The 16,560-nt window shown below is 38.3% G+C and overlaps 1 protein-coding gene across 1 annotated transcript; it reads left to right on the top strand.

The window, feature by feature from the left end:
• Positions 1–8,878: 8,878 nt before the first annotated feature.
• On the top strand, positions 8,879–11,746 carry tmem230b (transmembrane protein 230b). The gene is made up of 3 exons (XM_008280836.1): positions 8,879–9,230; positions 11,027–11,149; positions 11,246–11,746. The coding sequence occupies exons 1-3, from the start codon at positions 9,135–9,137 to the stop codon at positions 11,384–11,386; spliced, it is 360 nt and encodes a 119-aa protein (XP_008279058.1). The 5' UTR covers positions 8,879–9,134; the 3' UTR covers positions 11,387–11,746.
• The last annotated feature ends 4,814 nt before the right edge of the window (positions 11,747–16,560 follow it).

Genomic DNA, 16,560 nt, shown 5'->3' with positions numbered 1-16,560 from the left:
ACAGTAAATTTGAAAAGTTGTTTTTTTTTTAACATTATTATTGGTGTTTCTCAATTTTCACCACTTCAGCAACAATAAAAAAGAACGCAGTCTATAATTACTGAACAGGACATTTATTTACAGTGTGATTTATTTCTAAGTCCCTCTTACTGACAGTCAGTATTCAATACATACAGGTGCAGCAAGAATTTTATTGATCCTCCAAAACAATTATGCTGCAATTATCACAAGCTGTAATCCAAGCCATTATCTGTTTATGGCATCTACAGAACAAAAAGCCAATGCACATTTAAACATGTAGAAAGTGTGATTACAGTTAAGAGCAAATGCACGTAGAAACATCCCATATGGCCTTGTAGCACAGAGCCCCTATAAGACTCTCTGGTCTATATGTTGCACAGCTCAGTCAATACCTCTTTATTGATGTCAAAGGCATAAGAGTCACTTCTAATTTATCTGACATTGTGGCTTCAACAAGGATTTTATTGTTGAATGCATGAGCTTACGTGTGTTCTTTTTCCAATTTGACCATGATGAAGAGATGAAACAGAAACAGGCACATATAAACCCACTGCCACACATGGATAAGCACAGTACATTGATTTTTGGGAGCCCGATCTTTTCTTTCTACTGTGGGTAAATCCGTGGTTTAGCCCGTTGGAGCGTTCGTTGTTTTTCACGTTATGGATGCTTTACCTGGGGATGTGCCCTGCTTACAGTGAGAGATGCTGAGCCGGTCTGTGAAGTAAACATTTGACCCGCCTAAAGTACAGCTCCTGTACTCAATCAGTGATGAGACTTTCCTCTTACACTGCCTGTCTTTTAATCTGCCACTACATCCTGAGGGACAAATCTACATTGCTGTGTCAAAAGCAAAAAATATCAGAAGCACACCTCTGAACTCACTAAAAGTGCAATCACATCAACAAAAAGGCACCAAGTGGCATAAATATTACAATAAATTGATTGTGTTATAAAAGCAAATGTCACAGATAGAGTTTCTTTAAAATTGAAAGACAATTTTCACAGCAATTTGGGTCAAATTGTCATAACATTTAAGGAGATTATGTTTCATTACTGTGCATGCGTGAGCGCGTGGCAGTGACACAGACAAACCACTTTCGAAATAAGTATTTAATGCAACAGTGATTGTGTAATCATGTTATGCATTAAAAACAAGCCATGCTTTAAATAACATGATTAAAATGATAAAGCGGTGAAATGATGCTCATGTTTCTTATGAGCCTGTTGATTTCTGTGTCTTTGCATGTTGATGGGGTCTATCGTGCTATCTGTTGGGAAAAGTAATTACCTGTCTGAGCCGCCCATGCAGTGAGGCGGACTGCTGAGTTTGAAAGATACTGAAATCAATATCTGTGCACTGGAAGAGACATTTCCCGTCACAGAGGCAACAAACCTGAGCCGAACATTCACACTAATGTTGGCATTTACAGTGACATTCACCTTAATTGCATATCAAGAGCTTTTCTCTCCTATGTTTCACACTTTGACAAAATCCTAAAAAAAAGAAAAAAAGAGAGAGAGTAGAAAAGAGTAACAGGTACAGATTTCAATCACCCGAGCAGGTAAACACAGACGACTATCATTACATTGCGGCTCACATAAAATGCTTTCCATTTTGCAGTCAAATTCAAGATGGAAACAGCTGCAGTTGCAATCTGAAATATTCATGTCACCTTTACCTTCAAAGGTATTATGGTGGGGTGCATGAATGAAAATATACAGCTTTCAGTAGGCAGAGAAAGGATGTTTCTTGATGAATACAGGAGATTTTGATGAGAAAATTTTGAGCTTAAACAAAAAACATTTAGTTGTCTTAACAAACTGTATCGTAAATTTCCATGAGCAGTTTTCCACTCTCAGCCTTAGTGCTTGGTGTGGCATCCTGTTGCCTTCATAACCTCGGGTCCCTCTTCTGACGTCTAGTCTTTAGTGCAAAACGTTGCCGCTCATTGAAGTTTGATGGCTTCTGTGCCATTATTAAATCTTGTCAAAGATTTTCTTTGGGATGTAAATCTTGAGTCCTTCTGCCAGGACAAAAGAGGACTGACAAAATGCATTAGTCTGTCCATCCATCCATCCATCCATCCATCCATCCACCCATTAGCCATATCCGCTTTACTATGTAGAGAATCAATAGAGATTGAAGCCAATGCCAGCTGACACGGACAACAATTCACATTCCCACCTACAGCCAGTTTAGAGTCACCATTTCACCTGTTGTGCCAGAGAAAAGCCATGCAGGCACAGAGAGAGCATGCAAACTCTACACATAAAGAACCCAGCAGGTCAGCAGGTTCACATCCAGAGCCTGTGAGATGTCAGTCATGAACCACTGCACCACAGTGACTGCATGGTGTTCTTCTGATCGTAAGCCGTTGATCCATACCAGTAAACACTCCCAGTTTTGTCTCATAACTTCACTCTCCAGGCCTCCAAATTTCTTTTGACATATTCCTGTCTACACTTCATTTGATTCTTGGTCAACAGTGGTGTGCGTCATGAAGTGCTTAGGTGATCTTCTGATGGTTGGTAATGACACACTTCAGCAGGTCTTTTGCAGGAACATGGGAGTTTTTCTGACGATGGTATGACAACAGTGTCTCTAGGAATGTATCTTGAAAATCTTCCAAAATCCAGTCCATAATGTAAAATAGAGAATCTACTGTACAAGATAGAAAGTTATTTAATACATTAGAAATATATCATAGACTTGTTTTAAAGGTGGAGTCCATGCATTTTGGGACTGTACCAAAATCTCAAAGATTTGATTTGATGTCAAATATTGGTTTTCCGAGGTGCTAGGGAAAGAATTTAATTTTAATTTACCACAAATTTTACTTCAACATATGTTACAGGATCCAGTGAGTTATCCACAGAGTGGGATCATTATTTTTCTAATTATATCAAAGAAAATGATACTCAAACCTTGGAGATCTACATATCCTCCGATACCACTATACTGGTAAAAAGAAATGTTTTACTATTTGAACATAAAAGAGTTAATAGCCAAACAACAAATATACTTAGTTTAAAATCATATGAGGTGAAACATTACAAGGATTGAGTACATAAAAATGTGGCTTTTACATCTAAATTTGGTTTTCTGTTCTTTGTTTTTTTTGTTTGTATAACAGATGGATTAAAATGTGGATGTAACAGTTGAGTTATAAAAATCTACATAAACGACTTAAGTATTAAATCAGTTGGGGTTTTTTTAAAGCGATGAATCGTATGTTATGTGTACACTGATGAATAAAAACCACTGGTGTTGTAGTCTCCCCTCACCCCGCCAAAAAGAGTCATGGACTCCACAAGACCTGACGGTGTCCTGTGGTATTGGATACGAAGACGTTAGCAGCAGGTCCTTGAAGTTCTGGAGGTTATGAGGTGGGGCTTCCAGTTTTTCAGTACAACCTAGATGCTCGATCAGATTGACATCTTGGGAATTAAAAGGGCAAGTCAACAGATATAACTTAGTCATGCTCAAACACTACCTGAATAATTTCTCCAGTGTAGCAGAATGTTTTTCCGACTGAAAGAGGCCACTGGCACCAGGAAACCCTGTTGCCATGCAGTGTACGCGTTCTGTGACAATTCTTATGTAGGTGTCAAAATAACAATCACATGAATTCCAGGACAAAAGGTTCCCTAGCAAAAAAAAAAATGTCCAGAGCATCACATTGTCTCTGCTTGCCTTCCTCCCATAGTGCATCCCTCTGCTCTCTCTTCCCCAGGTAACCTACACAAACTGTTCACATGATGTAGAGGAAAACGTGACTAATCAGACCAGGTCACCCTCTTCTATTCGTTTCTGATGCTCAGCCCTCTGACTGGTCTGCAGCTACACAGTCTCGCACACAGAAAGCTGCACTGTGTGTCCTGACACCTGTCTGTCATTAAGGTTTTCAGCAATTAGTGCCACAGTAGCTCTTCTGCTGTGGGATCAGACCACACAGGTCAGCTGTCACTCCCTATATCGGTAAACTTTCGCACTTTTTGTCTTTCCTTAGACAACTTTTGGTATGCACTAACCACAGCACCAGACTCGTTTCGGAGACTATCTGACCCAGTCGTCTAGTCCTCACGGTTTGGTCCGTGTCAGAGCAGATATTTATGGTTGCGCATTTTTCCTGCTTCCAACACATCAACTTCAAGAAAGGACCGCTCACTTGCTGCCTAAAATATCCCACGCCTTGAAATGTGCCATTGTAACAAGATAATCACTGCTATTCACATCAGCTGTCAGCCGTTTTGATATTGTGGCTGATCAGTGTGTGTGCATGTGTATTCATAATTAACATTTGAGTTCATCAGATATGAAGAGTTTTGTGTTGTTTTGTTTGGTCCTCTTGTCCTCATTTTACTCTAACATTGTGGGTCTTCATTTGTGTTTTTTTTATCGATGCGGGACGTGTATATTGTACATATTAGGAAACCTAAATGAAGTTTTACATAAACAAATGGAAAATCATCTTATACCAATTGCCCCTTTGGAGCAGTGAAATTATCTCCTCTCTCAGCTTTTGTGGCAGCTCCTTAGTCCTCACCATGATTGCATATAAACACATCACATCATTCTACAAACACATCACAGCTGAAGAAAATTAAGGGTTGCTAAGTTCCCATTGGGTTATAAGCCAACTTCAGCTCCCGCAGCAGGTTTTTAAATTCAGCAATATCATTTAAGGGTTGAATAACTGTGGCACGGCAGTGTTAACAAATTATCCTGCTACTATAAAATACTACGCCTTTCATTTCCTTCCTGTATAATTCAAAGAAAAGCTTAATTTAAAGCAAAATCTAACTCTGCAGAAAAGTTTAGCTCTAAACTTTCCTTACTTTCGCTGTGGGGGTTGAACATTTCCGATTGCAGCTGTACTTTTTGTGCCAGGTTGTCATCATGTCCTCGAAGCCACTGAGCAACTGTGATTTTTTATTTTCATAAGCCGAAGGAGAAAAAAAAGAAAAACGAGTTGACATTGTGAAATAAAGGTGATCAATTCCGTCATCGCATTGATGAAGCTCCACGGGCAGAGTTATAGCAGTCAGCTGTCCACCCCCACACCATCTAACCTGAGGCTCACACCTGAAACGCAGACTAAAGAGTAAAAAAACACTTGACTCATCAGAGGAGGTGGGAAGAATTACAAGACACATCACTGTGTCTCGCTGCAAACATCCTGTGTGCCATACAGTACCTGCGATGGTGTGAGCGCCAAACATTACACAGCACATCATCATTGCTGTTTGGTATGAATTTTACATGAGCTCCTAGTGTTCTCTGCCAAGTGACAGTATTCTGTGATTCAATCAAAGCTGACAGATCCTTTTGTATGTAATTGTCCTCAGTCGGATACATGAATCCTGATATGGTTATGCATTCACAGCAGGCGATGTCAGCCAGTGTTTTTGCTCATTCAAGCAAAAAGACAGTCATTAAAAAGTGATTTTACTACACAATTGTGTACTTATAATTGAGGTGATGAAGTGGTTGTCAGAGTTTTTAAATTACCTCAGTATGTTTTTAGGACTTATACGCTACTCGTTTCACACCATAAGCAATAAAACATTAATGAAACAAGTCGACGGCGTTAATGTAAGTTCTGGGAGGCTGTGTTTTGAGTGACTATGTCTGCATGCAAGAATAAGCTTTACTTTGTTCACCATTTCAGAAAACTGTGTTTGCATACTAACATGAGCTCATTAACACTGAACACAAAAGAGGCTGATGGGAATGCTAATAGATTTGCAGGTATTAGTAATTAGTCAAAGTATTGAACGAGTGACGAAAAGTTAAGAGGTCACCAGTGGTGTTGCAATTTATCCTGAAAGGGGACATGAGGGTTTGTGCCAAAGTTCATGGTGATCCATCAGCATAATGGCGGCTCTAAAGGAAAAACCCAGAGCATCATCAAAAGCAGTAGGATTCATGACAGACTACGCAAAAATTTCACGACAATCCATCGAACAGTTGTTGAGATATTTCAGTCTGGAGCAAGGTGACAGTGCCATCCATTGAGTCGTACCTTGTATTACTTTTCATCCTACGTTCAATACTTGAGCGCACACACAAACAAAGCGCAAACCCACAAATCAGTTCAATCATTTATCTCCACCGCGCTCGTTCGTGGCTCGACAAGTCTAAAAATAAAGTGCTTATATTAGACAGTGTTAATTTTAAATTTTGAAAAGCTTGTTGCTCGGTAGCACCTGTGCACCACCCACATTTGATTACTTGTGAGACCTGGTGGATTTTAACGCACAAAGGCTGAACCATGGGGAGAAAGCACGATGTTCAAGTGGTGTAATGGCTGAGGCTTTTATTGGGCTCCAGTCGTGGTTCTATCTGCAATTGCTGTAATGAAGAGAGACCTAATTATCCCAGCAGACAGAACTCCACTAGGAACAGGACACTAATTATGGCCTAAATGCTGCTCTCTTACTGTTCAGTGTCATACTCAGGGGTTAGAAAGGGTCTACCGCCGCTGTCTTCTTAACATGCATATGTATAAACACACACACACATACACCCCGAGGGCTCAGTGCACTCATCTGTTCTAATGCTCTTCTGTGCGAGCATCATGGTCTAGTGGCAGGGATTATCTAACATGACACCGCACTCTGCCCCCCCTCCGGCTGGTGACAGTCTTGCCGATCATCTGATTAATTAATCAGAACTCCAGATGTCACTTGTGTTGTTATTTGTATTGCAAAGTACATTGTATCAATATTTTACGAGAAAATCCCCATGAAATCCTAAAACCAATGAGCATTTCAGCGACAAAGACAGACATGACATGCAGACAATAGCTGAAGTAATGTCTGAACACAAGTGGAAGGGGCGGCGGGGTTACGCACAGAGAGATTATTCCATCAGTGGTCCTGCTCTGAGCCCATTCATTTTGAATTTATGAATGTAAAACAATTGCAGATTTAGCTGGTCCCGTAGATTGTTTCAAGGCCGAGCGGCAGATAAATATAATGCCGTGTTTCTAAATTCATACTGAGGAAGGTTAAGCGGCTTGTGAAGCGACCTTGACTGTAAGTACTGAACGTCCAAGTGAGGAACAGAAAGGAGAGAAGTTATTTTGCGTACAAAGGAAGACGCACCAGTGATGCAGGCTTTAACGTCAGCTGATGAGTGGAGCCAACGTGCAGTCATAAAGCACATTTAAATATGAGTAATCAAGCTGATTGATAAAGTAAATGGCAAAGTTCACCTCTGCTACTGTCACGAGCAGGTACACTGAAGATGGCACCAGGGGAATAAAGAATATCTACACAATCAATTATTTTAGGATGCATCTACGGCTTGTACAGCTCATTTGTGCATCGGAATACTGATGTATTTCAAAGTGGCCTACAAAAGAGAAAATACATTTGTTTAATCTCCCAAAAACCAAGATGAAATCCAATTGTAAAGCAGGGTGGATTAATAGAGATTATATCTTGCAGAGGCTTGTAAAAATGCATTAAAAACAAGAACAAGAAGAAAGAACATACAGTGACGCATTACAATTCACGTTGCATTCAGTGAAAAACAGCAGGAGTATGAAACGCAAATGAATGATATTATATCTCCCCCAAGAGATCAACAGAACAGCCTTAAACTACAACAATTCGACATGCACTCAAGGTCACTTAGCTTTCTAATGATCGCTCAAGACTCCGTCTCTGCCAGTATGTGCTTTAATGTGTTTTATTGATGCTGCAAGCGCATCTTATAAGAACATACTTGGGCCTTATTATTGCTGTTCATCAAAAACAGCTGTGTATTTCTAGATTATTTACAATCTGTGGATATTTATCCTTGAATATATAGCTGCAAGAGAAGGCTGGAATCACAATGATCCACTGGTGTGTAGCTTCAGGGCCAGGCAGCTGTCTGCCTAAAGGAGAGTCTATATTTGTCTACGTGACAGTCCAATTTTCCACAGACCAGCAAGGGAATGTGAAAACAGATTTTTTTTTTTAAAATGGGGAAAAGCACAATCTACTACCACAACAGCTTTAATTATTCATATAAGGGGGATTGTCAGCAGATGCTGTTTTTGAGTCTATTGCCTATTTCATGGTCAGTCGTTCAAGGAGCAGGTTATTGCGATGCATAACCAGAGAAATGACTGATATCTGGCGGAAATAAAAGAAAAGCAGTTGAAGCGACTGTTTCCATACCTGAAGTGACTGTTTTTACTATGAAACAATTAGATGCACCAGTTTTTTTTTCTTTTTTTGAACCATATCATGGCTTCAACCAAATTTTGGTTATACCGGGAATCAGAAAGATGCATTAGTGTGTAAAAAGCAGCTGATTTTGAGCATAATTTGAATATAATGGCACAGAGTGTGAGACTCTACAGATTCTTCTATTTTCTATTCGGTAAAAATTCCATGCAAGTATGTCAAATAAATATTGTGTGGCCTCAGGGGAAGACTGCGTTCTTCACTCTCTGTCACACGGAAACTGTATCAGATATCTGCAGCCTAAACAGAAACTCCATCTTCTGAGATCACAGTGTGATTAAAAAAGCTGACCCGAGAGAACACCTCAGGAAATGAACAACCACAGGAAGAGATGCATCCTGACCACAGACAGTATCTGTGATCCTGACAGCAGAGTGACAGAGACCTGCTCGTTTAACTGAGACTCGACAGCGTCCTCTTGTGGCAGCCACATTGCGGTGCAAACCACCATTTGAATTAAAGGTTGGTCAGAATAAAGGGGAACTTTGGTTCAATGCGTTTTTACGTTTTAAGCCTGAACAATTAACATTAATATTTTACATGCTGAACCGAAAATTCTACCCAATCAATAAAGACGTTCAGGTTGCGCATGCGCAGAGTAGTTGCATATCAAAAACACGGAAGCTCCTTACATGCAGAAGGTCCTAAACAGACACCACCCCGCTGGTAACTCGTCTCAAAACGCGTTTAAAGAAGTCGTAACCACTTTACACTTAATAAAGTGTAATACTTTACTGTATTTCGGCAGTGACAGCTTGTGAGCGATGGTGGCTGCCGCGTCGTTTATGCTTCTGTAGCTGAGCTGCCGCCGCCGCACGGAAACACTGAAAACAAAGTGTTAGCAAGCTAACTAGCAGCCAAGGAAGATGCCTGCTCGTAATGTTGTGTCCCAGGGGATCCCTAACAGCAAAGTTAGGTACTCCAGGTTAGCCACAGACGATGACGGCTACATTGACTTACAGGTAAGACAGCATGCATCATGCTACTATTGTTATATTTAGGGGTGAGAAGTCAATCAATAGTCCTCAGGCGTTACAGTATAATGTATTCCCTGTATAATGCAGTTTTTATCAGTAATGATTGCCTGGACGTAATTATAGACTCAAGGTTGCAGTTCATCTACTTCTAGAGGCTGGCTATAGTGGGGGAGGTAAACTCTGGCATTGAAAGTATTGCTTAAGGAAAAGTACGTCATTACATAAATGTACTGAAAGTAGGGCCGAACAAATTATATCATATACAGAAATTTGATCAAAATTACATTATGGCAGAAGTGCAATATCCAAATCGCAGGAGGTTCAACTTTTTGATAAGGTTGTGTCACAACATATTATTTTATATGACTAATTTTGCCCAGAAATATGCTCCAGCTCTAAGGACACATGCTCGATGGGTACAGATCTCAGTAAAAATCACATCATAATGTTTATGTATTTTTCTTTCATCAGAAAGAAATGCAAAAATACAGTTTCCACTAAATATTCATATCGCCATCACACTATCTACTTATCAAAATGTTTGCAATCTGATTTTGTTTGCATATCATTCAGCTCCAACTGAAACAATTAAAGGTATTTATTGCAGCTAAATGTCCCTTGTGACTGTAATATTATTTAATTTTCATAATTAGATTATTACTACTAATGTACTTTTACTGACTCATTCTGAACCATTAACTGCAACTAATGATTATTTTCATAATGGATTAATCTTATTATTTTCTCAATTTTTCAGTTGATTGATGTGTAGAAATTCTGAAAATGGTTTGAAATGCCAAAATGCTCAAATTAATTATCAAAATAATTCTTAATTTTCTGTCAACTGACTAATGAAGTAATTAACTAACCATTTCAGCTGTACTTATATAAGCTGTTGGGTAGTTTAATTCATCACAAAACATCATATTTTCTAAGTTTTTCAGACTTTTTTGTGCAAAAGGCATAGGTTGCAAAATAGCTAAAGCTGAGTTTCTATGTAGCATGAAGTGAAAATACTCAAGTATATTATAAATACCTCAATTTGTGCCTAATTGTTGTACCTTGGTAAATGTACTCGTTTACATCCCCACACTATACAACAGCGATTCTGTGCTTTACTAATTTAGACCACATTATAATGAATGCAAAGAGAAACTGCAAGGAATGTATTACACTTTAATAGAATGTGTATTACATAGATTTTTTAGAAGCGAACAAGGACTGAAACATCTTCTCATTCAGTGCTTAAAGGAGGTGAAACTGGTAAAACAAAACTAAACAAAACAAAAAAACACCCCTTTCGTTTCTCATGATGTTTTTGTTTTGGCTTTTCTCCAATCAAAAGCTAAAATTGCCCTCCTATTGTCTTCAGGGTTGTCATGTCTTACTTGGAAGAATCTCCTCCAGAGTCACAGAAAACAGTATATATGTATTTCAGAGGCAGAATGTACTCTGCATGATAGGAAATCAACCTTAGTGGCTAATCAACACAGATAACTTAGTTGCGACAGTTGGATAATGCCCACTGCAGTGTTTAGTCAAAGAATCAAATGAATAACCAACTTACTTACGTCCTTCAATACACCATATATCATGACAGTATCATGGTACATTTATCTTGATGGAAAAAATCTATCTAGCAGCCACAGACTTTTGCAAGAACTTCCAGTACATTATGAGTCAGATTAATGGAGTGAATGAGTGGGAAAACAAACAGTGCTGTAGAGAGCCTCGTGTGTCAGAGGAAAGTGGTTTAATTAAAAATTTCTCCTCCTCCGCAGTTCAAAAGGAGCCCACCCAAAGTCCCATACAAAGCCATCGCTCTAGCCACTGTCCTCTTTTTAATCGGATCTCTGTTGATCATCATTGGCGCCCTTCTCCTGGCAGGTTACTTCGGAGTCACTGTGAGTACTTTTAGAAGGAATGATTCTTTCTCTTTTCTTTTTTTTTTTTTTTTAACAACATTGCACAGAACAAACAAAATGTTTTCTTTCTTTCAGCACTCAGACCGAACTGTGCCCGTCCTTATCATTGGGATCCTCGTCTTCCTGCCTGGTATCTACCACCTACGGATAGCTTACTATGCATCAAAGGGCTACCCAGGATACTCCTATGATGATATCCCAGACTTTGATGACTGACGCCCAGCACAGCGTCAGCCTCAGTCCTGCTGTGATTACATGAATTCATACACTGTGTTGCTTGTGCTGAAGTTAAGGTAGCGATACCTTTAAAGAAAATGATGTGTCATCATTCTTCTTAATTATAGTGTTCCCTGGGAGATTTTATCCCTCGGTAATAATTCCAAGCTGCTGTTATGAAACCAGATCAGTATATTGTTTGATTTTTACATTTGTTTTGCTAGCTTGATTAAATGAATAAAAGTGCATTTCCTTTTATTTATTTGTATTTTGCCATTTTTATCATTTAGATCATCTATACTCACAACGAGATGGGATGTAACAAATAAAACTGTATATATCTATAAAAATATAAAACCTCAATGTCTTATTGGAGGACTATAATATATTTTAGCTTATAAGTAGAAGTGAATAACAAATATGACCGCTTTAAGGTAATAAAGGCTAAAAATTTAAGACTTTTTTTCTTACTCAGTAAAAACAAATCAAATCATTTTTATGCCAAATAAAACTGACATTTTATTCAGTATGTCTTTAATGTGAGATTATCTACCTGCATTCTCAGTAGTAGGGAAAACTAAAATCAAAACTGGTTTAAAATGAATGAATTTACAGTAAAAAATAAGATAACAAGTGGGTGAACAGGGTGTCAGGCTGTACAGAATAAGCTAAGTGATAAACTGTCTTCATATATTATTTTGTATGACTTTTCCAGCAGGCAACTAACCGCATCTACTTCCCCGTTTTTCTTTTAGTTTTGCCCAGGCACAGTATATCAGTAAACGCAGACATATCTGGTTGCACAGAACTCAGAAAGTCTTATGTTTTAGCTAAAATTGCTTCAATTTTCTTTTATTTCTTATTTATTTTGTGCAAGAGCAGCTAAAACACACATTGTCCAACAGGTTTTCTGACACTTCCACAAGAAAAGTTCTTTCTCCTGAGACCTTATCCATGCGTACAGTCAGGGTGGTTCAGAAGGTGCAGCAGTTTTAATTTAGCTCTCTCATTTAGGCGCTGTTTGTTTTCTACAATATGATCAATATACTGTGAGGTGCAGTTTGCCTTAGCCTTCAGTTAATGCCTCCCTTCTCTTCAGAGTTGTTCTTTCTTGAAGGATTTCATGTGATTAAATCCAATCCTTTGATCTCCATATGGTGCACCTGGTCTGTGAGAGTAAACACTGCCAAACAGAGGAATACACAAGCAATTAAGACCTGACGTTCTGTTAATCTGCGTCAACAAACCTTTACCCCTCTCATCAAGTTTCAGCATAATTTGAAAGTGTACTGGGTGAAGGTGTGGCTGCCATCCCGGTTTTAGATGCAGAGTAATGTCATATGTAAAACATCACTGGTAAAGGTTGGACTTCCGTAATCCTTTCAGATGTCTGGCAACCTGCTGTTCGCTAAGAGGACAATTTCAGAGATAGTTCCTAGTGCTCTCTTTGTTTCTTTCTTTGCTCAAATGTGCCTACTGAGTCAGCAAGCAACTACAAACTGGTATTAGTCTGATTAGATAATGCACTTTAAATCAGCTCAGAAACTTTTCCCCCCCTATCTTTTCAAGAAGCACTCGCGCACAAAACCTCTTACAGAAAATAGAGATTTACTGAATTGTTCCTGGTAACTACACTTTATTTGCACTTTATCACCAACCTTGATGAGTGCCTTCTAATAACCTTTGTTGGTTTTAAAGATTCCCTGAGGTGAAAACCAAGTTTTTTTTACTTTAACATGTTCATATGGTGTTTTTATAAGAAGCAAGACACATCATGAGTGACATAAGCAGCTGGTGCCGTGGTTGAGGTTTGAAGCTGCAGTGTACCAATGACTGTCTTGAAAACACTTTTTATGATTTCATATATAACAAACCTTAAAAACGAATCTCGTCAATGTGCAAGTTGGACCTATTGCGTCATCAGTTTACATTGAACATGTATGGCTAAATTACTCCAATGTCACAGCTTGCCATTGTGCAGTGCATAGTAGTTTAACAGTCTTCGAGCAGACTTGTAGGTGAGCTGATGTGCTCGAGCTGCAACCAGCGGAGACGGTTGGGTGAAAAGAGAGACAGCGTCTTCACGTGTCTGCACAATTTAGAAGAACAATCTGTGTTAGAGTCACATCTAAGCCATTTTAAGGCACGAAGGGATCATTTTCATGGGAAAATAAAACAACTTCAAGACGAACACTCCTGTCCACGGAAAATTACTGTTTTTGCATTAAAACCTTCAAACCTAGTTTAGTAACACACATTTACAGCCATTTAAACTGCTGAGCTGACATTTCACAAAGCACAAAATGAGTTTATAGTGTATTGTGGATCATATTAAATCTTGCCATGTCACAGTAACTCATTAAAACAAATATTTGGTGTTTTTTTTTTGTTTTTGTTTTAAAAAAAAACTTTTAAACAGGCCCTGTGGAGAGACAGGGGCATCTGGCACTTGATTGGCTAATTTAAACTGAAATGTCAACAGGACCCCAATAACTGACAGATTGCATCCCTGTCAGTATCACAAGAAGAGGTTTAGAGGTAAGAAAATTAATATCTTTGACTGTAAAGTTGCCAAAAGAAACCCTTTCCCTCTTTGTTTTTAGAAAGCACCAGGCTGACCATCATTAGAATCTGTAACATTAAAGGGAAAAAAAAGTTAGCTTTGACTCAGTATTGAATGAAATAGCATTTAAGTTAGCGAAACACCATCACTAATGCTAACATAGTAGCTGGTTTAGGTTTGCTAATTTATGTAAACACGGAAATACAAGAAATAAAGTTAAAAATTGTCACACATTTCTGATTACACAAGATATATATATGTATATTTTAGATGTATTTCCTTTCTGTATATGTATATAAGGTTAGAGAAGAGAATAATAAATGACTATTGCTAGCTTCGTTAGCTAGCGGAAAGCTAACCATGCTAAACTCATAACTTTAACAGCAGTGGAGTTTCTAAAGCTTCATGCTAATTAATTGTTATCATTATTTTTTCAAATTAAAGGTTGACTTCATGACGAATGTACACATTTCACTGGCATTAAGGTTGTTGAAAATGTCCTGTACTTTAAAGAGAGAAATAACTTTGTTATTAAGAAGACACTTTATTTATTAATTTGCCACAAAAGTCTTGTCTGTATCAGCAGGGTATTTATATGTAAGTCTAATTTTAAGGCAAACTGTGATAACCTCATTAAATTTACGTCTTTCACTGGTTAATTCTTATAGAAAAGGGATGAAGGATGATATTTGATATGAGGTGTATATGGGGGGGCTAAAACCTAACTCAGTGTATTTTATATTGACAAAAGATTTTGAATATCTCCTGTTTTCCATTTTCCATTCAGGAAAAATGTCGCCCATGCTAAAATATATATCTCCAAACACCATATCTTTTGCTTAATATTTGCAGGAGGCTTTCCTAAACGAGCTGAATGTGTGCTTTATGCGTGTGTTTGCCTTTTGTTACGACCACCAGTGTTTCCCACCGAAAGGCGCTTTTGTCTGAGGCGCTAAAGTACCAGCAGCGTCAAGGTACACACAAACGGCCGGAGCACTGACGGAGCACCCGTAATGTAGTTTCAAAGTAAAAGCTGCTTTTTGTCAGACGTACTCAGACTTTTACCCTCATACTGTCATTGTTTCCACCACAAGTTGTGCAACATGTCACTCTGCTTACAATTACTTTTTGCTAATTTGGTTTGTAGACTTTTCCGCTTCCCTTTTACTACTTTTAATATGGTTTTGAAATTCCTTGTGTGGCACTGTATATAAAACCAAACGTGAAAAACACATATTGAATTTGGAATGCTGAAATAAATTACTCTATTAATTCTCATTTTAAAGCATTAAAATACTGATATATGTTGCCTATTATGTTGTGCATATTTTTTTGACTTTGCACCATTAAGTTGATTATATAATAGATTATTTCGTCATCACTTGCTGCACCATAATATTTGACTTATATATTTGTTTATATGTGTAACATTTAAGTAGAGTCTTTACAACCCACTTGGCGATGAGCACTTATTGTGTGACAGATATAAGTGTAAAAGTTACATAACACGTGCTGCTAAGAACGAGAAAAAGTGTCTTGATTTATCACCCACAGCTTGAAAAATCTAGAGAATGCTCCCCATCAAGGAAGTCACGATTACAGCTTTAGGGATGATTTGTTATGCTTAATGGGCCTCATGTGAATGTGAATGTGACGCAGCACAACACCTGAACCCTGATGTCGTTTAGTATTTACACCTTGGTCAGATAGTTGGTCAGGTAGTGTGTATAATATTCTTAACCTGAGCATTTAAGTTAGTCAGGCTAATTTGTACTATATCTAATATTGCAGTCGTAATCTAAATATTTACAATTGTCAGGCAAATATGCATAATTTGTAACACTGTACAGTTTTTCATCATAATACTGAACTAATCCATTTACATAATAATGTCCTTACTATAGTATAATCTATTCAAAAACACTTTGGCTTAACCGCTGTTTCTTTAAATGTACTATATAAATAACTGTGTCTTGACTTGACTTGACTTGACGTCCTTAACGTAAAACATTATAATTAACTTCTTAGGTGTGAGAGGCGGTATTATTACTTCATAACTGACAAAACCTGTACATGGATTTTTTTAATCGTAGTCAACTATTTCTCTGCCTATCATTAAATATAATATAGATTTACTCTAATAACAATCAGCATGTATTTCCCTGTATACCTGTATGATAGTTTTTCTGTAGTTTTATTTTTGAGCGAGCTGACCGGAAGTGGTCAGGTCGCTGTTGTGTGACTTGACGGCGGCTGCAGTGTGAGTAGGAGGAGGCAGCGATAATAATGGGAGGAGGGACAGCACGGGGAGAGTATCAACAGCAGGGCTCCGACTAAACGTGTAGTGTGCTCTCTTTCTGATGAATCCTGCGAGCGTTTGATGACAAACGCGCACTACGTCGATAGAGGGACATTTCTGCATATTTAGGAAGTCGATTATAAACTCTCACTCATGATCAAAGGCACTTTTTTCCAAGTTTGGACTAAGAAGACTGCGGTCTTAAAAGTAAATGCGTTGGAAAGTTTAAATGGACTTTAAATGGGCTGTTGTCGGACTCGTGAGATTGTCCCGGGTAAATGGATTTTATTGAAGCTGTAAAGAAGTTTTTGA

This window comes from Stegastes partitus, unplaced genomic scaffold, assembly GCF_000690725.1.
Source record: "Stegastes partitus isolate 25-593 unplaced genomic scaffold, Stegastes_partitus-1.0.2 Scaffold211, whole genome shotgun sequence".
Taxonomy (NCBI): Eukaryota; Metazoa; Chordata; class Actinopteri; family Pomacentridae; genus Stegastes; species Stegastes partitus.
This window is presented reverse-complemented; position numbering and strand designations above follow the sequence as displayed.

Coding starts and splice junctions, on each gene's coding strand:
- tmem230b (XM_008280836.1), top strand. CDS start 9,135: ATGCCTGCTCGTAATGTTGTGTCCCAGGGGATCCCTAACAGCAAAGTT. Junction 9,231..11,026: donor ACGGCTACATTGACTTACAG/GTAAGACAGCAT, acceptor CCTCCTCCGCAG/TTCAAAAGGAGCCCACCCAA. Junction 11,150..11,245: donor CAGGTTACTTCGGAGTCACT/GTGAGTACTTTT, acceptor TCTTTCTTTCAG/CACTCAGACCGAACTGTGCC.